This window comes from Pecten maximus, chromosome 4 (genome assembly GCF_902652985.1).
Source record: "Pecten maximus chromosome 4, xPecMax1.1, whole genome shotgun sequence".
NCBI lineage: Eukaryota > Metazoa > Mollusca > Bivalvia > Pectinida > Pectinidae > Pecten > Pecten maximus.
Window position 1 is genome coordinate 3,213,197 of NC_047018.1, and position 25,939 is coordinate 3,239,135.

Here is a 25,939-nt window from a genome sequence, read left to right on the forward strand (position 1 = left end):
ATAACACCACAGGTATGTGTTAGGTTAACTACACACACATATACAACACCACAGGTACGTGTTAGGTAAACTACACATACATATACAACACCACAGGTACGTGTTAGGTAAACTACACATATATACAACACCACAGGTACGTGTTAGGTAAACTATACAAACATATACAACACCACAGGTACGTGTTAGGTAAACTACACAAACATATACAACACCACAGGTATGTGTTAGGTAAACTCGCAAACATAACAACACAGGTACATGTTAGGTAAACTATACAAACATATACAACACCACAGGTACGTGTTAGGTAAACTACACAAACATATACAACACCACAGGTACGTGTTAGGTAAACTCGCAAACATAACAACACAGGTACGTGTTAGGTAAACTACACATACATACAACACCACAGGTACGTGTTAGGTAAACTACACAAACATATACAACACCACAGGTATGTGTTAGGTTAACTACACACATATATACAACACCACAGGTACTGTTAGGTAAACTATAGAAACATATACAACACCACAGGTACGTGTTAGGTAAACTACACAAACATATACAACACCACAGGTACATGTTAGGTAAACTCGCAAACATAACACCACAGGTATGTGTTAGGTAAACTACACATACATATACAACACCACAGGTACGTGTTAGGTAAACTACACATACATATACAACACCACAGGTACGTGTTAGGTAAACTATACAAACATATACAACACCACAGGTATGTGTTAGGTAAACTACACATATATATACAACACCACAAGTACGTGTTAGGTAAACTATACAAACATATACAACACCACAGGTACGTGTTAGGTAAACTACACATACATATACAACACCACAGGTACGTGTTAGATAAACTACACAAACATATACAACACCACAGGTACATGTTAGGTAAACTACACATACATATACAACACCACAGGTACGTGTTAGGTAAACTATACAAACATATACAACACCACAAGTACGTGTTAGATAAACTACATACACAGATCCGACACTAGAGGTATGTGTTAGGTAAACTGCAGAAACAGTAAAAATTAGGAAATAGAAAAGTAGGGTTACTTTGTAGATGTCTTGTGTTTTATACAGCTGCCAAGCATATACTGCCCCCTCTGCAGGCATATGTGTGTGACCCATTAATTGAGATAAAGATGAATCTTATATTTGCTATTCCACTTCAGATGTAGAAAAGAATGGATTTTAAATTAGTCATTTTGCAACTGATTTTACTTCAATAGTTTTGGAACTAAGATATCAAGTTTTATTGTCAATACAGGAAAATTGCAAAATTGTAAACTGTTTGTTTGTTTGATTGCTGGAATATTCATGGTGAATAATAAATGCCCTCTGTGCTTCGATTTCTTGTTTCAAACATTGTGGTTATGGTATAAGATATGCTGTATAATTTTACCAGGGTAGGTTTAAATAGTGTCTTATGAGTTGAAAATACTTTAATATACAGTTTTCTTTGGGAAGAAAACATATAATTTAATTCTTGGAAAATCTGCAGCAATCCATACTTAACCAAACTAAGGCAGCAGTCGAGACGTCGTACATCGATGAGTCAGTCCTCCTACAGGAGCGCATCCTACAGGAACAAGAGAGCTTGTCCGAGCAACGCCGCCTGTTTTACCAGGAGAAAGCTAACTTTGAGGAAGAACGAAAACAGTACACAGAGGCAGCAATACGACTTGGCAGGGAGGTGAGTTACACGAAAGTAGATTTCCAATCTTGTAGAGAGGCAAAATGCACCAAGTTTGATTTCCAACTTTGCAGGGATGTTCTTGAGTCATCCCCCTTAGCCTGATGGATTAGTTCATGTTTTTCTAATGTTGCTATGACAACAGATTATACCCAGTGTACAGCTGTATATGAAAACATTTCAAGATTGGGCATCCTGCCATTTTGAAACATAGGTTTCAATCTCTTGCTAAATATGAGTTTGTGTATCTGTTCATATGAGGGCTGATTGATAAGTTGTGAGCCTCGTATTGAAGGATTTGAGTTTTGCCTAGTGATAAGTTGTGAGACTCGTATTGAAGGATTTGAGTTTTGCCTAGTGATAAGTTGTGAGACTCGTATTGAAGGATTTGAGTTTTGCCGGACATGTATTATTTTTCAACATAATCCCCTTCAGTATCTATACACTTTTGCCAGCGTCGTTTAGGGGCCTGAATGCTACTTTTATAGAACTCCTTTTCTTGGCTGTTCAGAAAGTTATCCACTGCATGTTAGAATTAGGGTTAAAGTTAGGGTGCCTGAAATAGCTTTTTTCATTTTTGGAAATAGATGAAAATCTGATGGAGCTAAATCAGGTGAAGAAGGCGGATGCTCAATCAATTTAAAGCCACAATCGTGAATGGCAGCCATGGCAATAACAGACTCTTTCACCCTAACCCTAAACCCTAACCAATTTTGTCCATTTTGCAAAAGCTGCTTGTCTTGTTTACTTTAGAGTGCTACCTCGTCGATATAAACTAACCAAATGAGACCAGTCCTTGGGTACACGGCCCTATCTAGTCTGAGAAGAGTAGGACTTCAAAAGAACATCCTTGAGTACCTCCTTCAATACGAGGCTCACAACATATCAATCAGCCCTCGTACATACATGTATACATACTGTACTAAGTGACTTGTTATATCAATATCTTGGATAAATTTGAGAATAAATTTGAATAATTATCCAATATTACCTTTAATATGTAGGAATAACTTTACTTCTTATTACAGAGAAAAGCTCTGGATGATGAGAGAACGACCATTATTAACCAATTTCTACAGATCTCGCCATTTGTAAAAGCCACTCCCTCCAAAAGAAAGTCCCTTAAAGGTAATTAGTTAATACACCACATCGAAGTAGACCATACCATTTCCATCTCGAAGTAATAATCATGTGAACATCTAGATATCCTTCTCTAGCAAAGAGTTATTTGAAGTACTTGTTTCCATGCTAGCACAAATTATCAAAAAAGATAAACACCTATAGTCATTGTGCTTCATCCGTTGTCATCCGTTGTTGTCCGCTGTGCATAAACTTTTCACATTTCTCAGGTTCTACCTGTGGGATTTAGCTCTAACTTACCTGAAATGTTCCTGAGATGGTCGTAACCAAGTGTTGTTATTTTTCGGGTTGGTCCAAAAGCCAAGATGGCCACCGTAGCTGCCATCTTGAAAAACACATTTTAAACTTCTTCTCCAGTTCCACTGGTGCCATTGAGCTGGAAATTAGTGAGAATGTTAAGAAAGGGGAGCCAAGAAAGTGTTGTTATTTTTCAGCCTCGTAAAAACTTTGACACAGAGGCCATTTTATAATATGATTGTGCAATAATGGTTTTCCTGAACAACGCCTATTTCAAACCTCTGCTAATGTTTCACCAGTGGATTTAAGCTCAAACATGGCTGCAATGACCCTGAGATGGTTGTGTCCAAGTGTTGCTATTTTTCTGGTCTGTCCAAAATCCACAATGACCGCCATGTATAGTACAAGGGTCTTTGGAGTCAGATGACCATTAAGGCCAATGGGCTCTTGTCTTTATGTATAACGATCAAGAAATAATCATGATTATACCCCCGCAACGAAGTTAGGGGGGTATACTGGAATCAGGTTGTCTGTCCGTCCATCCGTCCGTCCAGCCGTCTGTCTGTAGACACATTTTGTCCGGACAACTCCTCCTAAACCGAAGGGCCGATTTCAATGAAACTTCACACAAATATAGAGGACCATGTGTAGTTGTGCATGCCATTTTCTTTTTCTCAAAATCATGGTTGCTATGGCAACTGGTCACTATAAACAGGTTTTCTGATAAGAACCATAACTTTAAGTTTGTCCGGACAACTCCTCCTAAATCGAAGGGCCGATTTCAATGAAACTTCACACAAATATAGAGGACCATGTGTAGATGTGCATGCCACTTTGTTTTTCTCAAAATTATGGTTGCTATGGCAACTGGTCACTATATTACTGGGTTGTCTTAGTTGGCCTCTAATTATCAGTTTCAATTCACCATTGACTCGTGCAGATTGCGGGGGTATTAGTCAGCCATCCTGGCGACAGTTCTAGTTTTCATTGTGTGTATGTGGTATTGGGTTTTTACGCTTTCTGCAACTTTTCACAAACAGGTTTCCTTGGAATAATTGCACTCACTTGTCTTACTCATGTAACTTGTAGTACGATCACTATCAGTATGTTAACTTCCTCTCCTCTCACCAGGTGAAGGGACCAGACTCTTGCCGTCCACTCCAATGTTTTCACCAGCTCCGTCTAGTAAACCCAAAACTCCGTCCACCACAGAATTGTATCGTGTCCTGGGTATCACTCCAAAAGACCTCCCAAAGTATGTACAAATTAAATACATCTAATACCACCCCAAAGTATGTACAAATTAAATATATCTGATATACATAAGTATGTACAAATTGAATATACAAGTGTATCTAATATACATAAAGGGCCCAACCCCAAAGTATGTACAAATCAAATAAATCTAATATACAAAAGGGCCCCACCCCAAAGTATGTACAAATTAAATATATCTGATATACAAAAGGGCCCCACCCCAAAGTATGTACAAAGTAAATATATCTAATATATAAAGAGCCCCGCACCAAAGTATGTACAAATTAAACATATTTGATATACAAAGGGGGCTATCCCAAAGTATGTACAAATTAAATATATCTAATATACAAAGGGGGCACCCCAAAGTATGTACAAATTAAATATATCTAATATACAAAAGGGGCACCCCAAAGTATGTACAAATTAAATATATCTAATATACAAAGGGGGCTATCCCAAAGTATGTACAAATTAAATATATCTAATATACAAAAGGGGCTATCCCAAAGCATGTACAAATTAAATATATCTAATATACAAAGGGGGCACCCCAAAGTATGTACAAATTAAATATATCTGATATACAAAAGGGGCACCCCAAAGTATGTACAAATTAAATATATCTAATATACAAAGGGGGCACCCCAAAGTATGTACAAATTAAATATATCTGATATACAAAGGGGGCACCCCAAAGTATGTACAAATTAAATATATGTAATATACAAAAGGGGCACCCCAAAGTATGTACAAATTAAATATATCTAATATACAAAGGGGGCACCCCAAAGTATGTACAAATTAAATATATCTAATATACAAAGGGGGCACCCCAAAGTATGTACAAATTAAATATATCTAATATACAAAGGGGGCACCCCAAAGTATGTACAAATTAAATATATCTAATATACAAAGGGGGCTATCCCAAAGTATGTACAAATTAAATATATCTAATATACAAAGGGGGCACCCCAAAGTATGTACAAATTAAATATATCTAATATACAAAGGGGCACCCCAAAGTATGTACAAATTAAATATATCTAATATACAAAGGGGGCTATCCCAAAGTATGTACAAATTAAATATATCTAATATACAAAAGGGGCTATCCCAAAGCATGTACAAATTAAATATATCTAATATACAAAGGGGGCACCCCAAAGTATGTACAAATTAAATATATCTAATATACAAAAGGGGCACCCCAAGGTATGTACAAATTAAATATATCTAATATACAAAGGGGGCTATCCCAAAGTATGTACAAATTAAATATATCTAATATACAAAAGGGGCTATCCCAAAGCATGTACAAATTAAATATATCTAATATACAAAGGGGGCACCCCAAAGTATGTACAAATTAAATATATCTAATATACAAAGGGGGCACCCCAAAGTATGTACAAATTAAATATATCTAATATACAAAGGGGGCACCCCAAAGTATGTACAAATTAAATATATCTGATATACAAAGCGGGCACCCCAAAGTATGTACAAATTAAATATATGTAATATACAAAAGGGGCACCCCAAAGTATGTACAAATTAAATATATCTAATATACAAAGGGGGCACCCCAAAGTATGTACAAATTAAATATATGTAATATACAACAGGGGCACCCCAAAGTATGTACAAATTAAATATATCTAATATACAAAGGGGGCACCCCAAAGTATGTACAAATTAAATATATCTAATATACAAAAGGGGCACCCCAAAGTATGTACAAATTAAATATATCTGATATACAAAAGGGCAACCCCAAGGTATGTACAAATTAAGTAAATCTTATAGGGCCCCACCCCAAAGTATGTGCAATTTAAATAAATCTATAACATGAAGGGGTCCACCTCCTAAGTATGTACAATTTAAATAAATCTATAACATAAAGGGCCCCACCCCAAAGTATGAACAAATTAAATAAATTTCTTTGGTAGAAATAGCTCTACCGAACTTTTGTTTGTTGTTTAAACACACAACATAAAATATGTTTTTCATCTTTCTGTTATTATCACGTAACACAGTTAAAATCAGGTGTGTACAGTTTTGACAATTAAAATCAGGTATGTACAGTTTTGACAATTAAGATCGCAGGTATGTACAGTTTTGACAATTAAAATCAGGCATGTACAGTTTTGACAATTAAAATCAGGTGTGTACAGTTTTGACAATTAAAATTAGGTATGTACAGTTTTGACAATCAAAATCAGGTATGTACAGTTTTGACAATCAAAATCAGGTATGTACAGTTTTGACAATTAAAATTAGGTATGTACAGTTTTGACAATTAAAATCAGGCATGTACAGTTTTGACAATCAAAATCAGGTATGTTCAGTTTTGACAATTAAAATCAGGCATGTACAGTTTTGACAATTAAAATCAGGTATGTTCAGTTTTGACAATTAAAATCAGGTATGTTCAGTTTTGACAATTAAAATCGGGTATGTTCAGTTTTGACAATCAAAATTAGGTATGTACAGTTTTGACAATCAAAATCAGGTGTACAGTTCTGACAATTAAAATCATATACGTACAATATCTATGTTTATGTTAACAGGAGAAAGGATGACAAGTACTCCCCTGAGGAGGAGCCCCAGGTGAAGAAAGCCTTGAGTTCTGAGTCTCTGTTATCTGGGTCATCTAAGTCAGCGCTACGTAATAATCAGCATACCTCGCCTGGAAATCTCAGCTCACCAGAAAAATCGCCTGGTCCTAAACGCATTCTGTTCAGGAGAAGGAGGTCGAGTACAGGCAGTAATGAGGACCTGGAGGGGTTATAGCAACACTGTAGGGTTGTAACCCTAGAGAGTGAGGGGTTATAGTAACATTGTAGGGTTGTAACCCTAGAGAGTGAGGGGTTATAGTAACACTGTAGGGCTGTAACCCTAGAGAGTGAGGGGTTATAGTAACACTAGGGTTGTAACCCTAGAGAGTGAGGGGTTATAGTAACACTGTAGGGCTGTAACCCTAGAGAGTGAGGGGTTATAGTAACACTGTAGGGTTGTAACCCTAGAGAGTGAGGGGTTATAGTAACACTGTAGGGTTGTAACCCTAGAGAGTGAGGGGTTATAGTAACACTGTAGGGTTGTAACCCTAGAGAGTGAGGGGTTATAGTAACACTGTAGGGTTGTAACCCTAGAGAGTGAGGGGTTATAGTAACACTGTAGGGTTGTAACCCTAGAGAGTGAGGGGTTATAGTAACACTGTAGGGTTGTAACCCTAGAGAGTGAGGGGTTATAGTAACACTGTAGGGTTGTAACCCTAGAGAGTGAGGGGTTATAGTAACACTGTAGGGTTGTAACCCTAGAGAGTGAGGGGTTATAGTAACACTGTAGGGTTGTAACCCTAGAGAGTGAGGGGTTATAGTAACAATGTAGGGCTGTAACCCTAGAGAGTGAGGGGTTATAGTAACACTGTAGGGTTGTAACCCTAGAGAGTGAGGGGTTATAGTAACACTGTAGGGCTGTAACCCTAGAGAGTGAGGGGTTATAGTAACACTGTAGGGTTGTAACCCTAGGGAGTGAGGGGTTATAGTAACACTGTAGGGTTGTAACCCTAGAGAGTGAGGGGTTATAGTAACACTGTAGGGTTGTAACCCTAGAGAGTGAGGGGTTATAGTAACACTGTAGGGTTGTAACCCTAGAGAGTGAGGGGTTATAGTAACACTGTAGGGCTGTAACCCTAGAGAGTGAGGGGTTATAGTAACACTGTAGGGCTGTAACCCTAGAGAGTGAGGGGTTATAGTAACACTGTAGGGCTGTAACCCTAGAGAGTGAGGGGTTATAGTAACACTGTAGGGTTGTAACCCTAGAGAGTGAGGGGTTATAGTAACACTGTAGGGTTGTAACTGTAGAGAGTTGTAGTCATGTTTACATAAACAAGAATTAGTGGGACCTTTTACTACCATATCATTTAATTACCCTTAAATGTTTACTGTGAGCAGCAGTGTTATATGTATCATAAGTAGTCAATTATCAGTTAGATTGACTTTCAATTCTAAATACCAGTCTAAAATACTGAAATTTATTTATATTAAATATCAATTTTTTCTGTTTTTATTGGAGCAACATCATATTTAGATATGCAATGTGATCTGCATTTCTAAGACTGCTAATTTACCACCAGAATACATGTATCATTTTTCCTGAAAAATTAATAATAAATTAGAATTTTTATCTCTGGACTCAAGGGGTTACACTACTTCTAGTTTCTGTTTTTGTGATAGGTGTCTAGTTTCTGTTTTTGTGATAGGAGTCTAGTTTCTGTTCTCGTTATGTGTATGATATTTATAGAGGTGCCTTTGTCTCATTTTTTCATCAGATCTCAAACATTTGTAAATCATTCAATAGCATTGCCTTTAACATGGAAGTAGGGGGCCTCTATGTAATGTCATTAATGGTTTGGTTGAAGACATCTTTTTCTGGTGATATAGCTCAATAATGGGGAAAGGTTCATGCTAATACACGTAATTCAATCTAGCTTGTTAATTATGCAGCTTAAAGACAACTTCTTCAGTGTTATTTTAATGTGTCTTTCCTGTATGAAATGATTATGCTTCTTGTCATTGTATGATGATACAAAATTAGTCAATAGAATGCTTGTCTCAAGAGTTTAATTGTATAACTACTTTATTGTCTCTAGGTTGATAGTATGGAAAATATATAGATTTGAAATTGTTTTAGCCCACCACCTGATCCCACCACCATCAGATGGTGGGCTATTCAAATTGCCCTGCGCCCGAGGCCCATCGTCCATCATTCCGTCTGTCCATCCCTTAGTAAACAATTCTTGTTATTGCCATTTCTCAGAAGTACTAAAGGGATCTATTCTCTTATTCCTTGTATTAATTCCCCTTGGTCCCAAGTTGTGTATATTGCATTTTGGAACCAATCGGAAAACAACATGGCCAACAGCCAGCCATCTTGGATTTTGACAATTGAAGATTGTTATCGCTATTTGTCAGAAAGTACGAAAGGGATTTTTCTCAAATTCCATATGTATGTTCCCCTTGGTCCATAGTTATGCATATTGCATTTTGGGACAGATTGAAAAACAATATGGCTGACAGGCAGCCATCTTAGATTTTGACAATTAAAGTTTGTTACTGCTAGTTCTCAAATTTCATATGTAGGCTCCCCTTGATCCCTAGTTATGCATATCTTGTATTGGACCAACCTGACAACAACATGGTCAAGAGGCAGCCATCTTGGATGTTGGCAATGAAACTTCATTAATAATTTCTTGAAGTACTAAATGGCCATTATGGGTCTTTCTCTAATCTAAATGTAGAGGTTCCCCTTGGTCTCCTTTTGTGAATGCAAGTGTGATTAAAAGAACTAAATGGATGACAAATAGTATGGCCATCTTGGATTTTGACAATTGCAGGTTACTCCTGCTACATTGTATATAATGTTATATAAAGTTATCAATTGGTGTGAAGAAAGAGGGAAAAGAAAGAGAAAAAATCAGTTTTTCACTCAACTGATATTGATCATTCAATAATGGGCGCCAAGATCCCTCTCGGATCTCTTGTTCCTATTTAGATACTGCTTACTAGTGCTGTGTATAGTTGAATGATGACATTTTTATTATTAATTTTGATGACAATATGGAGAAAAATAGGTATTTATTTGTAATGTCATATTAAATGTATAAATTGTCAAATATTACAAATAATGTTGATTGTTTGATTGGTTGTGTGAACGAGAGTGATGGGAATAATATTAAAATGTGTGTTGTAATTATCGACAATGTGTAATGTGTTCAGTTCAGTAACGGGTATGTGATACCTTGTGAGACTGTCATTTAGGTCTGTTTGACTGACCACTGTTTGAGATTTTTTATTATTCCATATATGTAATATTTTGTTGGCCTAGTAACATTCCACATTTCACTAAATTCAATCATATTGAATTAAAAAAATACATATCGTCTATAAAAAATTACCTCATGTATCAAAATTCAACTTTGCATATCAAGTTTTTTTTCTAATCATTCCAATGAGTTTCGTTAACATATTTACTTTGTATACATGCATTATATATATATATGTGTTGAAATATGGACTAATTTTTGCTACTACTTATTACATTGTTTTTCTAAATTGACCAATTTATTTTACATTGAGCTCATTTCCAGTTGAAGAGTTATTTTGTTGGTTGTAAATAATGTTTACTGTTGGTGTTGTACTTAAAGGCTGCGTTCAGTTGGGAACTTATTACCGATACTAGAAACTCCTTACAAGCTTGGTGATTGAATTATTTTGTTGGCATTTATTCAAACAGAGATCCTGTGTTTCTGATTTACACTGTTCACAATCTTTGATAGGAAAGCATTCCATATCTAGACAAACTTACACTTTAAATGTTAAAACATTAATATATCCAATGTTTTAATTTTGATATTTCATAATTGCTGGGGTAAATCATTAAATAGAGACTCGACACAATATGTTTTCTAGTAATGACAAAGTTCACATAGTTTTTGATTATTAAAAACTGATGTATCCTGTTACTTTTTTTTTTTTTTTTTTTTTTTACTGAGAAATTTTTCACCAAACACTGTAGGCTTCCTGCAATATATATCATAACAATTTGTTCTCGTACAATGTGTGTAACATTAATCCTTGTGCCTTATTACGGTAGTGATGATATCTAGATAGTCTGTGTTTCTATAATGAGCCGGACCTAGCGAGTCCATTCCTTCAACCATTGAGAAGTTGACATCGGTGATATGCAATTTTATAAACATTGTAAAAAATAGTGCTTTTTATAGATCTCTATCCTAATACACGTATGAGGTTCTTTATGATTACAGTCCTTGATGAAATTAGACATCATAGCTGTTGAAATGCAAAGTAATACTGTATTCATTAAAATCTGCTTTGTTCCAAAAAATAGCTACGTCAGACCAAAGTGTTACTGACATGTCCGGAGATACAATAGCCAATAAAATTTGATGCAATAATTTGATATGAATAAATTGTTTTTGATTTTCAAAGTCTACAGTTGTTATGGAAGCACTATTCATAGGGTTTGGACAGCAAACTTGGGTTGGAGCGGCAAACCCGATACACCACCAAACTCGTTATATTGCCAAAATCGCAGAGAACAGAAGATGGCGATATTGCGAGGTTTTACTGTATATAAAATCAGGTTTTGACTGATTCAACTACCGTTAGCAGGGTTTATGTGTTTTTAAACTTTCAGAGAGTCAAAAGTTTGGTGGGCGAGACACGATTCCTCAGAATTTTTGTAAAGTGAACATTGAGGTTATTAACATTGGTTGTATAGCATACATCATTTTGCTATGGAAGTTCATGTAATGTAGAACAGGTCCCAATTTCATCAAAATTTGTTAACTTAAAGTTTCCACAGGAAAGCATTACAGAATTTTAGGAAAGTTCCTCTAGTCAAGATTTTCCACCTTAAATCAATTAAAATGTTCCTATAAAATATTTCGGAAAGATTCTCCTTGATATAAGGAATTTCGATGAAACTGGGTCCTAGTGTTAAGATTCTGAAAGCTTCAAGTGCCTTCTGGTACACATTCTGTGTACGCACATGTGCTTTGTAAATTTCAAGGGGGATTTGGGATACCCTTAGATCTCCTACCTACTATTACTTGCTATACAACTACCTAACATCACCTGTAGTATCTTTTGTCAATGTTCTTTTTTATGTTGCATAAAAATAGTGCTATTTTTGAGTCCAATCTATAAGGTATGTACATAATACTACTATATCAAGAGATGGTTAACAAGTTAAATGACATTGTTTAAACTAAAAATTCAGCAGCTGCATCACATCACTGATTATATATACATATATTACATAGATACCACAGGTGAACTGGGTCTATTTATAAAGCAATTGCATAATTCATAATTTTTTGTATTACTGTTCTACACGTTCAATTTTTACGCCCAGAAAGTTATGAATTAAATATTTTGTTGATCTTTCAAAGTCTATGGATACTTCTGAGATTATGAAATGTTACAGTCTACAGATTTATGAACAGTTTTCAGATTTTTTAGGCTGCAATTGTTGCTAAGTCAGCTGTACATGTGTTGTAAAAAATGGTATTCTTGTGTATGTTATATATAGGTTAATGAAACTGTTTTAATATAATGTGAGTTGTGTAATTACTATGATGGACAGTTTGTAACTTAGATTCAAATAACTTGTTGGAGAGAATATGAGTAACCTTTGACTTTGAAGCAGAGGTATTAATGTGTTGGTTCCCTGGACTTATTTCAGGATAAGTATGGAAGGCCATTTGTACTACATGTCCTGGATTTGTCTGGACCCCCAGACAGATGTTTGTACTACATGTACTGGATTTGTCTGGACCCCCAGACAGATGTTTGTACTACATGTACTGGATTTGTCTGGACCCCCAGACAGCCGTTTGTACTACATGTCCTGGATTTGTCTGGACCCCCAGACAGCCGTTTGTACTACATGTCCTGGATTTGTCTGGACCCCCAGACAGCCGTTTGTACTACGTGTACTGGACTTGTCTGGACCCCCAGACAGCCGTTTGTACTACATGTCCTGGATTTGTCTGGACCCCCAGACAGCCGTTTGTACTACATGTCCTGGACTTGTCTGGACCCCCAGACAGATGTTTGTACTACATGTCCTGGATTTGTCTGGACCCCCAGACAGATGTTTGTACTACATGTCCTGGATTTGTCTGGACCCCCAGACAGATGTTTGTACTACATGTCCTGGATTTGTTTGGACCCCCAGACAGATGTTTGTACTACATGTCCTGGACTTGTCTGGACCCCCAGACAGATGTTTGTACTACATGTACTGGACTTGTCTGGACCCCCAGACAGCCGTTTGTACTACATGTCCTGGATTTGTCTGGACCCCCAGACAGCCGTTTGTACTACATGTCCTGGACTTGTCTGGACCCCCAGACAGCCGTTTGTACTACATGTACTGGATTTGTCTGGACCCCCAGACAGCCGTTTGTACTACATGTACTGGACTTGTCTGGACCCCCAGACAGATGTTTGTACTACATGTCCTGGATTTGTCTGGACCCCCAGACAGATGTTTGTACTACATGTACTGGACTTGTCTGGACCCCCAGACAGATGTTTGTACTACATGTACTGGACTTGTCTGGACCCCCAGACAGATGTTTGTACTACATGTACTGGATTTGTCTGGGCCCCCAGACAGATGTTTGTACTACATGTACTGGACTTGTCTGGACCCCCAGACAGATGTTTGTACTACATGTACTGGACTTGTCTGGACCCCCAGACAGATGTTTGTACTACATGTACTGGACTTGTCTGGACCCCCAGACAGATGTTTGTACTACATATACTGGACTTGTCTGGACCCCCAGACAGCCGTTTGTACTACATGTACTGGACTTGTCTGGACCCCCAGACAGATGTTTGTACTACATGTACTGGACTTGTCTGGACCCCCAGACAGATGTTTGTACTACATGTCCTGGACTTGTCTGGACCCCCAGACAGATGTTTGTACTACATGTACTGGACTTGTCTGGACCCCCAGACAGATGTTTGTACTACATGTCCTGGACTTGTCTGGACCCCCAGACAGATGTTTGTACTACATGTCCTGGATTTGTCTGGACCCCCAGACAGATGTTTGTACTACATGTCCTAGACTTGTCTGGACCCCCAGACAGATGTTTGTACTACATGTCCTGGATTTGTCTGGACCCCCAGACAGATGTTTGTACTACATGTCCTAGACTTGTCTGGACCCCCAGACAGATGTTTGTACTACATGTACTGGACTTGTCTGGACCCCCAGACAGATGTTTGTACTACATGTCTTGGATTTGTCTGGACCCCCAGACAGCCGTTTGTACTACATGTACTGGACTTGTCTGGACCCCCAGACAGATGTTTGTACTACATGTCCTGGACTTGTCTGGACCCCCAGACAGATGTTTGTACTACATGTCCTGGATTTGTCTGGACCCCCAGACAGATGTTTGTACTACATGTACTGGACTTGTCTGGACCCCCAGACAGATGTTTGTACTACATGTACTGGACTTGTCTGGACCCCCAGACAGATGTTTGTACTACATGTCCTGGACTTGTCTGGACCCCCAGACAGCCGTTTGTACTACATGTCCTGGATTTGTCTGGACCCCCAGACAGCCGTTTGTACTACATGTCCTGGACTTGTCTGGACCCCCAGACAGATGTTTGTACTACATGTACTGGACTTGTCTGGACCCCCAGACAGCCGTTTGTACTACATGTACTGGACTTGTCTGGACCCCCAGACAGATGTTTGTACTACATGTACTAGACTTGTCTGGACCCCCAGACAGATGTTTGTACTACATGTACTGGACTTGTCTGGACCCCCAGACAGATGTTTGTACTACATGTACTGGACTTGTCTGGACCCCCAGACAGATGTTTGTACTACATATACTGGACTTGTCTGGACCCCCAGACAGCCGTTTGTACTACATGTACTGGACTTGTCTGGACCCCCAGACAGATGTTTGTACTACATGTACTGGACTTGTCTGGACCCCCAGACAGATGTTTGTACTACATGTACTGGACTTGTCTGGACCCCCAGACAGATGTTTGTACTACATGTACTGGACTTGTCTGGACCCCCAGACAGATGTTTGTACTACATGTACTGGACTTGTCTGGACCCCCAGACAGATGTTTGTACTACATGTACTGGATTTGTCTGGACCCCCAGACAGATGTTTGTACTACATGTACTGGACTTGTCTGGACCCCCAGACAGATGTTTGTACTACATGTACTGGACTTGTCTGGACCCCCAGACAGATGTTTGTACTACATGTACTGGACTTGTCTGGACCCCCAGACAGATGTTTGTACTACATATACTGGACTTGTCTGGACCCCCAGACAGATGTTTGTACTACATGTACTGGATTTGTCTGGACCCCCAGACAGCTGTTTGTACTACATGTACTGGATTTGTCTGGACCCCCAGACAGCCGTTTGTACTACATGTACTGGACTTGTCTGGACCCCCAGACAGATGTTTGTACTACATGTACTGGACTTGTCTGGACCCCCAGACAGATGTTTGTACTACATGTACTGGACTTGTCTGGACCCCCAGACAGATGTTTGTACTACATGTACTGGACTTGTCTGGACCCCCAGACAGATGTTTGTACTACATGTACTGGACTTGTCTGGACCCCCAGACAGATGTTTGTACTACATATACTGGACTTGTCTGGACCCCCAGACAGATGTTTGTACTACATGTACTGGATTTGTCTGGACCCCCAGACAGCCGTTTGTACTACATGTACTGGATTTGTCTGGACCCCCAGACAGCCGTTTGTACTACATGTACTGGACTTGTCTGGACCCCCAGACAGATGTTTGTACTACATGTACTGGACTTGTCTGGACCCCCAGACAGATGTTTGTACTACATGTACTGGACTTGTCTGGACCCCCAGACAGATGTTTGTACTACATGTCCTGGATTTGTCTGGACCCCCAGACAGATGTTTGTACTACATGTCCTAGACTTGTCTGGACCCCCAGACAGATGTTTGTACTACATGTCCTGGACTTGTCTGGACCCCCAGACAGATGTTTGTACTACATGTCCTGGATTTGTCTGGACCCCCAGACAGCCGTTTGTACTACATGTCCTGGATTTGTCTGGACCCCCAGACAGCCGTTTGTACTACATGTCCTGGACTTGTCTGGACCCCCAGACAGCCGTTTGTACTACATGTACTGGACTTGTCTGGACCCCCAGACAGATGTTTGTACTACATGTACTGGACTTGTCTGGACCCCCAGACAGATGTTTGTACTACATGTCCTGGACTTGTCTGGACCCCCAGACAGCCGTTTGTACTACATGTACTGGACTTGTCTGGACCCCCAGACAGCCGTTTGTACTACATGTCCTGGATTTGTCTGGACCCCTAGACAGATGTTTGTACTACATATACTGGACTTGTCTGGACCCCCAGACAGCCGTTTGTACTACATGTACTGGACTTGTCTGGACCCCCAGACAGATGTTTGTACTACATGTCCTGGACTTGTCTGGACCCCCAGACAGATGTTTGTACTACATGTCCTGGATTTGTCTGGACCCCCAGACAGCCGTTTGTACTACATGTCCTGGACTTGTCTGGACCCCCAGACAGCCGTTTGTACTACATGTACTGGACTTGTCTGGACCCCCAGACAGATGTTTGTACTACATGTACTGGACTTGTCTGGACCCCCAGACAGATGTTTGTACTACATGTCCTGGATTTGTTTGGACCCCCAGACAGATGTTTGTACTACATGTCCTGGACTTGTCTGGACCCCCAGACAGCCGTTTGTACTACATGTCCTGGATTTGTCTGGACCCCCAGACAGCCGTTTGTACTACATGTACTGGACTTGTCTGGACCCCCAGACAGCCGTTTGTACTACATGTCCTGGACTTGTCTGGACCCCCAGACAGATGTTTGTACTACATGTACTAGACTTGTCTGGACCCCCAGACAGATGTTTGTACTACATATACTGGATTTGTCTGGACCCCCAGACAGATGTTTGTACTACATGTACTGGACTTGTTTGGACCCCCAGACAGATGTTTGTACTACATGTACTGGACTTGTCTGGACCCCCAGACAGCCGTTTGTACTACATGTACTGGACTTGTCTGGACCCCCAGACAGATGTTTGTACTACATGTACTGGACTTGTCTGGACCCCCAGACAGATGTTTGTACTACATGTCCTGGACTTGTTTGGACCCCCAGACAGCCGTTTGTACTACATGTACTGGATTTGTCTGGACCCCCAGACAGCCGTTTGTACTACATGTACTGGACTTGTCTGGACCCCCAGACAGATGTTTGTACTACATGTACTGGACTTGTCTGGACCCCCAGACAGATGTTTGTACTACATGTCCTGGACTTGTTTGGACCCCCAGACAGATGTTTGTACTACATGTACTAGACTTGTTTGGACCCCCAGACAGATGTTTGTACTACATGTCCTGGATTTGTCTGGACCCCCAGACAGCCGTTTGTACTACATGTACTAGACTTGTCTGGACCCCCAGACAGATGTTTGTACTACATGTACTGGACTTGTCTGGACCCCCAGACAGCCGTTTGTACTACATGTACTGGATTTGTCTGGACCCCCAGACAGATGTTTGTACTACATGTAATGGACTTGTCTGGACCCCCAGACAGCCGTTTGTACTACATGTACTGGATTTGTCTGGACCCCCAGACAGCCGTTTGTACTACATGTACTGGATTTGTCTGGACCCCCAGACAGCCGTTTGTACTACATGTACTGGACTTGTCTGGACCCCCAGACAGCCGTTTGTACTACATGTACTGGATTTGTCTGGACCCCCAGACAGATGTTTGTACTACATGTACTGGACTTGTCTGGACCCCCAGACAGATGTTTGTACTACATGTACTGGACTTGTCTGGACCCCCAGACAGATGTTTGTACTACATGTACTGGACTTGTCTGGACCCCCAGACAGCCGTTTGTACTACATGTACTGGACTTGTCTGGACCCCCAGACAGATGTTTGTACTACATGTCCTGGATTTGTTTGGACCCCCAGACAGCCGTTTGTACTACATGTACTGGATTTGTCTGGACCCCCAGACAGATGTTTGTACTACATGTCCTGGACTTGTCTGGACCCCCAGACAGCCGTTTGTACTACATGTACTGGACTTGTCTGGACCCCCAGACAGCCATTTGTACTACATGTCCTGGATTTGTCTGGACCCCCAGACAGCCGTTTGTACTACATGTCCTGGACTTGTCTGGACCCCCAGACAGATGTTTGTACTACATGTACTGGATTTGTCTGGACCCCCAGACAGCCGTTTGTACTACATGTCCTGGATTTGTCTGGACCCCCAGACAGCCGTTTGTACTACATGTCCTGGATTTGTCTGGACCCCCAGACAGCCGTTTGTACTACATGTACTGGACTTGTCTGGACCCCCAGACAGATGTTTGTACTACATGTACTGGATTTGTCTGGACCCCCAGACAGCCGTTTGTACTACATGTACTAGACTTGTCTGGACCCCCAGACAGATGTTTGTACTACATGTCCTGGACTTGTCTGGACCCCCAGACAGATGTTTGTACTACATGTCCTGGATTTGTCTGGACCCCCAGACAGCCGTTTGTACTACATATACTGGATTTGTCTGGACCCCCAGACAGCCGTTTGTACTACATGTCCTGGATTTGTCTGGACCCCCAGACAGATGTTTGTACTACATGTACTGGATTTGTCTGGACCCCCAGACAGCCGTTTGTACTACATATACTGGACTTGTCTGGACCCCCAGACAGATGTTTGTACTACATGTACTGGACTTGTCTGGACCCCCAGACAGCCGTTTGTACTACATGTCCTGGATTTGTCTGGACCCCCAGACAGATGTTTGTACTACATGTCCTGGATTTGTCTGGACCCCCAGACAGCCGTTTGTACTACATGTCCTAGACTTGTCTGGACCCCCAGACAGATGTTTGTACTACATGTACTAGACTTGTCTGGACCCCCAGACAGATGTTTGTACTACATGTCCTGGATTTGTCTGGACTCCCAGACAGCCGTTTGTACTACATGTACTGGACTTGTCTGGACCCCCAGACAGATGTTTGTACTACATGTACTGGACTTGTCTGGACCCCCAGACAGATGTTTGTACTACATGTCCTGGATTTGTCTGGACCCCCAGACAGATGTTTGTACTACATGTCCTGGATTTGTTTGGACCCCCAGACAGATGTTTGTACTACATGTCCTGGACTTGTCTGGACCCCCAGACAGATGTTTGTACTACATGTCCTGGATTTGTCTGGACCCCCAGACAGATGTTTGTACTACATGTACTGGACTTGTCTGGACCCCCAGACAGATGTTTGTACTACATGTACTGGATTTGTCTGGACCCCCAGACAGCCGTTTGTACTACATGTACTGGACTTGTCTGGACCCCCAGACAGATGTTTGTACTACATGTACTGGACTTGTCTGGACCCCCAGACAGATGTTTGTACTACATGTACTGGATTTGTCTGGACCCCCAGACAGATGTTTGTACTACATGTACTGGATTTGTCTGGACCCCCAGACAGCCGTTTGTACTACATGTACTGGACTTGTCTGGACCCCCAGACAGATGTTTGTACTACATGTACTGGACTTGTCTGGACCCCCAGACAGCCGTTTGTACTACATGTACTAGACTTGTCTGGACCCCCAGACAGATGTTTGTACTACATGTACTGGACTTGTCTGGACCCCCAGACAGATGTTTGTACTACATGTACTGGACTTGTCTGGACCCCCAGACAGATGTTTGTACTACATGTCCTGGACTTGTTTGGACCCCCAGACAGATGTTTGTACTACATGTCCTGGATTTGTCTGGACCCCCAGACAGCCGTTTGTACTACATGTCCTGGACTTGTCTGGACCCCCAGACAGATGTTTGTACTACATGTCCTGGACTTGTCTGGACCCCCAGACAGCCGTTTGTACTACATGTACTGGATTTGTCTGGACCCCCAGACAGATGTTTGTACTACATGTCCTAGACTTGTCTGGACCCCCAGACAGATGTTTGTACTACATGTACTGGACTTGTCTGGACCCCCAGACAGCCGTTTGTACTACATGTCCTGGATTTGTCTGGACCCCCAGACAGCCATTTGTACTACATGTCCTGGATTTGTCTGGACCCCCAGACAGCCGTTTGTACTACATGTCCTGGATTTGTCTGGACCCCCAGACAGATGTTTGTACTACATGTCCTGGATTTGTCTGGACCCCCAGACAGCCGTTTGTACTACATGTCCTGGATTTGTCTGGACCCCCAGACAGATGTTTGTACTACATATACTGGACTTGTCTGGACCCCCAGACAGCCGTTTGTACTACATGTCCTGGATTTGTCTGGACCCCCAGACAGATGTTTGTACTACATATACTGGACTTGTCTGGACCCCCAGACAGCCGTTTGTACTACATATACTGGATTTGTCTGGACCCCCAGACAGATGTTTGTACTACATATACTGGACTTGTCTGGACCCCCAGACAGATGTTTGTACTACATGTCCTGGATTTGTCTGGACCCCCAGACAGATGTTTGTACTACATGTACTGGACTTGTCTGGACCCCCAGACAGCCGTTTGTACTACATGTCCTGGACTTGTCTGGACCCCCAGACAGCCGTTTGTACTACATGTCCTGGACTTGTCTGGACCCCCAGACAGATGTTTGTACTACATGTCCTGGACTTGTCTGGACCCCCAGACAGATGTTTGTACTACATGTACTGGACTTGTCTGGACCCCCAGACAGCCGTTTGTACTACATGTCCTGGACTTGTCTGGACCCCCAGACAGATGTTTGTACTACATATACTGGATTTGTCTGGACCCCCAGACAGATGTTTGTACTACATGTACTGGATTTGTCTGGACCCCCAGACAGATGTTTGTACTACATGTCCTGGACTTGTCTGGACCCCCAGACAGCCGTTTGTACTACATGTACTGGACTTGTCTGGACCCCCAGACAGATGTTTGTACTACATGTCCTGGATTTGTCTGGACCCCCAGACAGATGTTTGTACTACATATACTGGATTTGTCTGGACCCCCAGACAGCCGTTTGTACTACATGTACTGGACTTGTCTGGACCCCCAGACAGATGTTTGTACTACATGTCCTGGACTTGTCTGGACCCCCAGACAGCCGTTTGTACTACATGTCCTGGATTTGTCTGGACCCCCAGACAGATGTTTGTACTACATGTCCTGGACTTGTCTGGACCCCCAGACAGATGTTTGTACTACATGTCCTGGATTTGTCTGGACCCCCAGACAGATGTTTGTACTACATGTCCTGGACTTGTCTGGACCCCCAGACAGATGTTTGTACTACATATACTGGATTTGTCTGGACCCCCAGACAGATGTTTGTACTACATGTCCTGGATTTGTCTGGACTCCCAGACAGATGTTTGTACTACATGTACTGGACTTGTCTGGACCCCCAGACAGATGTTTGTACTACATGTCCTGGACTTGTCTGGACCCCCAGACAGATGTTTGTACTACATGTACTGGACTTGTCTGGACCCCCAGACAGATGTTTGTACTACATGTACTGGACTTGTCTGGACTCCCAGACAGATGTTTGTACTACATGTCCTGGATTTGTCTGGACCCCCAGACAGATGTTTGTACTACATGTACTGGACTTGTCTGGACCCCCAGACAGATGTTTGTACTACATGTCCTGGATTTGTCTGGACCCCCAGACAGATGTTTGTACTACATGTACTGGATTTGTCTGGACCCCCAGACAGCCGTTTGTACTTGTACATATACTGGATTTGTCTGGACCCCCAGACAGATGTTTGTACTACATGTCCTGGATTTGTCTGGACCCCCAGACAGCCGTTTGTACTACATGTACTGGATTTGTCTGGACCCCCAGACAGCCGTTTGTACTACATGTCCTGGACTTGTCTGGACCCCCAGACAGATGTTTGTACTACATGTCCTGGATTTGTCTGGACCCCCAGACAGCCGTTTGTACTACATGTACTGGATTTGTCTGGACCCCCAGACAGCCGTTTGTACTACATATACTGGACTTGTCTGGACCCCCAGACAGCCGTTTGTACTTGTACATATACTGGATTTGTCTGGACCCCCAGACAGCCGTTTGTACTACATGTCCTGGACTTGTCTGGACCCCCAGACAGATGTTTGTACTACATGTCCTGGATTTGTCTGGACCCCCAGACAGCCGTTTGTACTACATGTCCTGGATTTGTCTGGACCCCCAGACAGATGTTTGTACTACATGTCCTGGACTTGTCTGGACCCCCAGACAGATGTTTGTACTACATATACTGGATTTGTCTGGACCCCCAGACAGATGTTTGTACTACATGTACTGGACTTGTCTGGACCCCCAGACAGATGTTTGTACTACATATACTGGATTTGTCTGGACCCCCAGACAGATGTTTGTACTACATGTCCTGGATTTGTCTGGACTCCCAGACAGATGTTTGTACTACATGTACTGGACTTGTCTGGACCCCCAGACAGATGTTTGTACTACATGTCCTAGACTTGTCTGGACCCCCAGACAGATGTTTGTACTACATGTCCTAGACTTGTCTGGACCCCCAGACAGATGTTTGTACTACATGTACTGGATTTGTCTGGACCCCCAGACAGATGTTTGTACTACATGTCCTGGACTTGTCTGGACCCCCAGACAGATGTTTGTACTACATGTACTGGATTTGTCTGGACCCCCAGACAGATGTTTGTACTACATGTCCTGGATTTGTCTGGACCCCCAGACAGCCGTTTGTACTACATGTACTGGACTTGTCTGGACCCCCAGACAGATGTTTGTACTACATGTCCTGGACTTGTCTGGACCCCCAGACAGCCGTTTGTACTACATGTACTGGATTTGTCTGGACCCCCAGACAGCCGTTTGTACTACATGTCCTGGATTTGTCTGGACCCCCAGACAGATGTTTGTACTACATGTACTGGACTTGTCTGGACCCCCAGACAGATGTTTGTACTACATGTCCTGGATTTGTCTGGACTCCCAGACAGATGTTTGTACTACATATACTGGATTTGTCTGGACCCCCAGACAGCCGTTTGTACTACATGTCCTGGATTTGTCTGGACCCCCAGACAGATGTTTGTACTACATATACTGGATTTGTCTGGACCCCCAGACAGCCGTTTGTACTACATGTCCTGGACTTGTCTGGACCCCCAGACAGATGTTTGTACTACATGTCCTGGATTTGTCTGGACCCCCAGACAGATGTTTGTACTACATGTCCTGGACTTGTCTGGACCCCCAGACAGCCGTTTGTACTACATGTACTGGATTTGTCTGGACCCCCAGACAGATGTTTGTACTACATGTCCTGGATTTGTCTGGACCCCCAGACAGCCGTTTGTACTACATGTACTGGACTTGTCTGGACCCCCAGACAGCCGTTTGTACTACATGTCCTGGATTTGTCTGGACCCCCAGACAGCCGTTTGTACTACATGTCCTGGATTTGTCTGGACCCCCAGACAGATGTTTGTACTACATGTACTGGACTTGTCTGGACCCCCAGACAGATGTTTGTACTACATGTCCTGGATTTGTCTGGACCCCCAGACAGCCGTTTGTACTACATGTCCTGGATTTGTCTGGACCCCCAGACAGATGTTTGTACTACATGTACTGGACTTGTCTGGACCCCCAGACAGATGTTTGTACTACATGTACTGGACTTGTCTGGACCCCCAGACAGATGTTTGTACTACATGTCCTGGATTTGTCTGGACCCCCAGACAGCCGTTTGTACTACATGTCCTGGATTTGTCTGGACCCCCAGACAGCCGTTTGTACTACATGTCCTGGACTTGTCTGGACCCCCAGACAGCCGTTTGTACTACATGTACTGGATTTGTCTGGACCCCCAGACAGATGTTTGTACTACATGTCCTGGATTTGTCTGGACCCCCAGACAGCCGTTTGTACTACATGTACTGGACTTGTCTGGACCCCCAGACAGATGTTTGTACTACATGTCCTGGATTTGTCTGGACCCCCAGACAGCCGTTTGTACTACATGTACTGGACTTGTCTGGACCCCCAGACAGATGTTTGTACTACATGTACTGGACTTGTCTGGACCCCCAGACAGCCGTTTGTACTACATGTACTGGACTTGTCTGGACTCCAATATGAGTACAGTAGATATTGACGACTATTCCACACCTCATCCAATAATGATCAAATTGAAGTATCTGTTGGCTTGTTCTAATCTTGTATACTGAAATTATTAAAACTGAACTGAGTTATGGCCCTTTGTTGATGTCTGTAACAAATAATTTTGATAGATGGGGAGTTATGGGTAGGTCAAAATACACACAGCCATGTTTAAATGTGTTTAAATGAACATAAATGATATTCAGATGTAATTGATTTGTTTTCATAGCTTTATTCAGAAGTCATTATATATATATATCACAAGTGATGTGCTATATACACTTTAAAAATCTACTGAAGGGTATTAAGTTGATATAGGTGTTCAGTTGGTTATTGATAAACCTCATAACTATATGAAAAGGCATTCATGTTTCTGATACATTTACATGTATTCCGATGCTATTTTTGTGTAAATTGCCGAGAATATATAACAAGAATAACTGCCAAGAACTGATTTTGTAACAGCTAGTAGACACTTAAGTCAGAATGATTTTCTGAAGGTTTTCACAGTTTGGATGAAGAAGTGTAATTTGTTGGGGCTTAAGCCAAGGCCGGTCGTGCATGTTGTAAGTTTTTTCAGGTTTGTTTGGATTTACTATCTTAAAATTTGTTTAACATTTTAATAAGTTGATCAACTTATCAACTATGAAAAGTCTGTACTATTACTGTATGGTGGGAAACATTCAACATTGTTAACTTCTGTCATTAATGTAAAGTCTGTCATTAATGTAAAGTCTGTCATGAATGTACACCCAGGAGGGAACATATTAAATAATTTACTGTTGTGAATTTTTCACTACTCCATACTGTAAACATTTCACACATATTCATGCTTGTCTCTAAACAAGTTTCCCAGTATACAAAAAAGGACAAGACATTTGTTATCACAGCAATGTACACTGCAGAATTTCCATAAAAAATAGCAAAAAATAAATTTGTAGTATTTTTTGGGTAAAATTGGGTTTGCTTTTTCTCTTTTGATAAGAAATAAACAGACATTCTCCCTTTGAAAGACAGACGAGAGAAACACTGATATACAGACGAGGGAAACACTGAGACAGACAAGGAAACACTGAAAGGCAGACGAGGGAAATACTGATAGACAGACGAGGGGAACACTGATAGACAGACGAGGGGAACACTGATAGACAGACGAGGGGAACACTGATAGACAGACGAGGGGAATACTGACAGACAGATGAGGGAAACACTGATAGACAGATGAGGGAAACACTGATAGACAGACGAGGGAACCACTGATAGACAGACAAGGAAACACTGAAAGGCAGACGAGGGAAATACTGATAGACAGACAATGGAACACTGATCGACACACGAGGGAAATAATGATAAGCAGACGAGTGAAGCACTCATAGACAAACGAGGGAAACACTGATAAACAGACGAGGGAAACACTGACAGACGAGGGAAATACTGATAGACAGATGATGGAAACACTGATAGACAGACGAGGGAAATACTGATAGATAGACAGGAAAACACTTATATACAGACGAGGGAAACACTGAGACAGATGAGGAACCACTGATAGACAGATGAGGAACCACTGATAGACAGATGAGGGAAACACTGATAGACAGACGAGGGAAACACTGATAGACAGACGAGGGGAACACTGATAGACAGACAAGGAAACACTGAAAGACAGACGA

At 41.6% G+C, this 25,939-nt stretch overlaps 1 protein-coding gene across 1 annotated transcript in view; it reads left to right on the forward strand.

Moving 5' to 3' along the window:
• Window positions 1-11,389, forward strand: part of LOC117324980 (afadin- and alpha-actinin-binding protein B-like) — a 56,294-nt gene extending 44,905 nt beyond the window's left edge. Inside the window, exons 11-14 of the mRNA XM_033880832.1 lie at window positions 1,550-1,741; window positions 2,770-2,869; window positions 4,250-4,373; window positions 6,952-11,389. Of these exons, the coding sequence (XP_033736723.1) occupies window positions 1,550-1,741; window positions 2,770-2,869; window positions 4,250-4,373; window positions 6,952-7,174 (639 nt within the window). The 3' untranslated portion in view covers window positions 7,175-11,389. The remainder of the gene's footprint in view (window positions 1-1,549; window positions 1,742-2,769; window positions 2,870-4,249; window positions 4,374-6,951) is intronic.
• The last annotated feature ends 14,550 nt before the right edge of the window (window positions 11,390-25,939 follow it).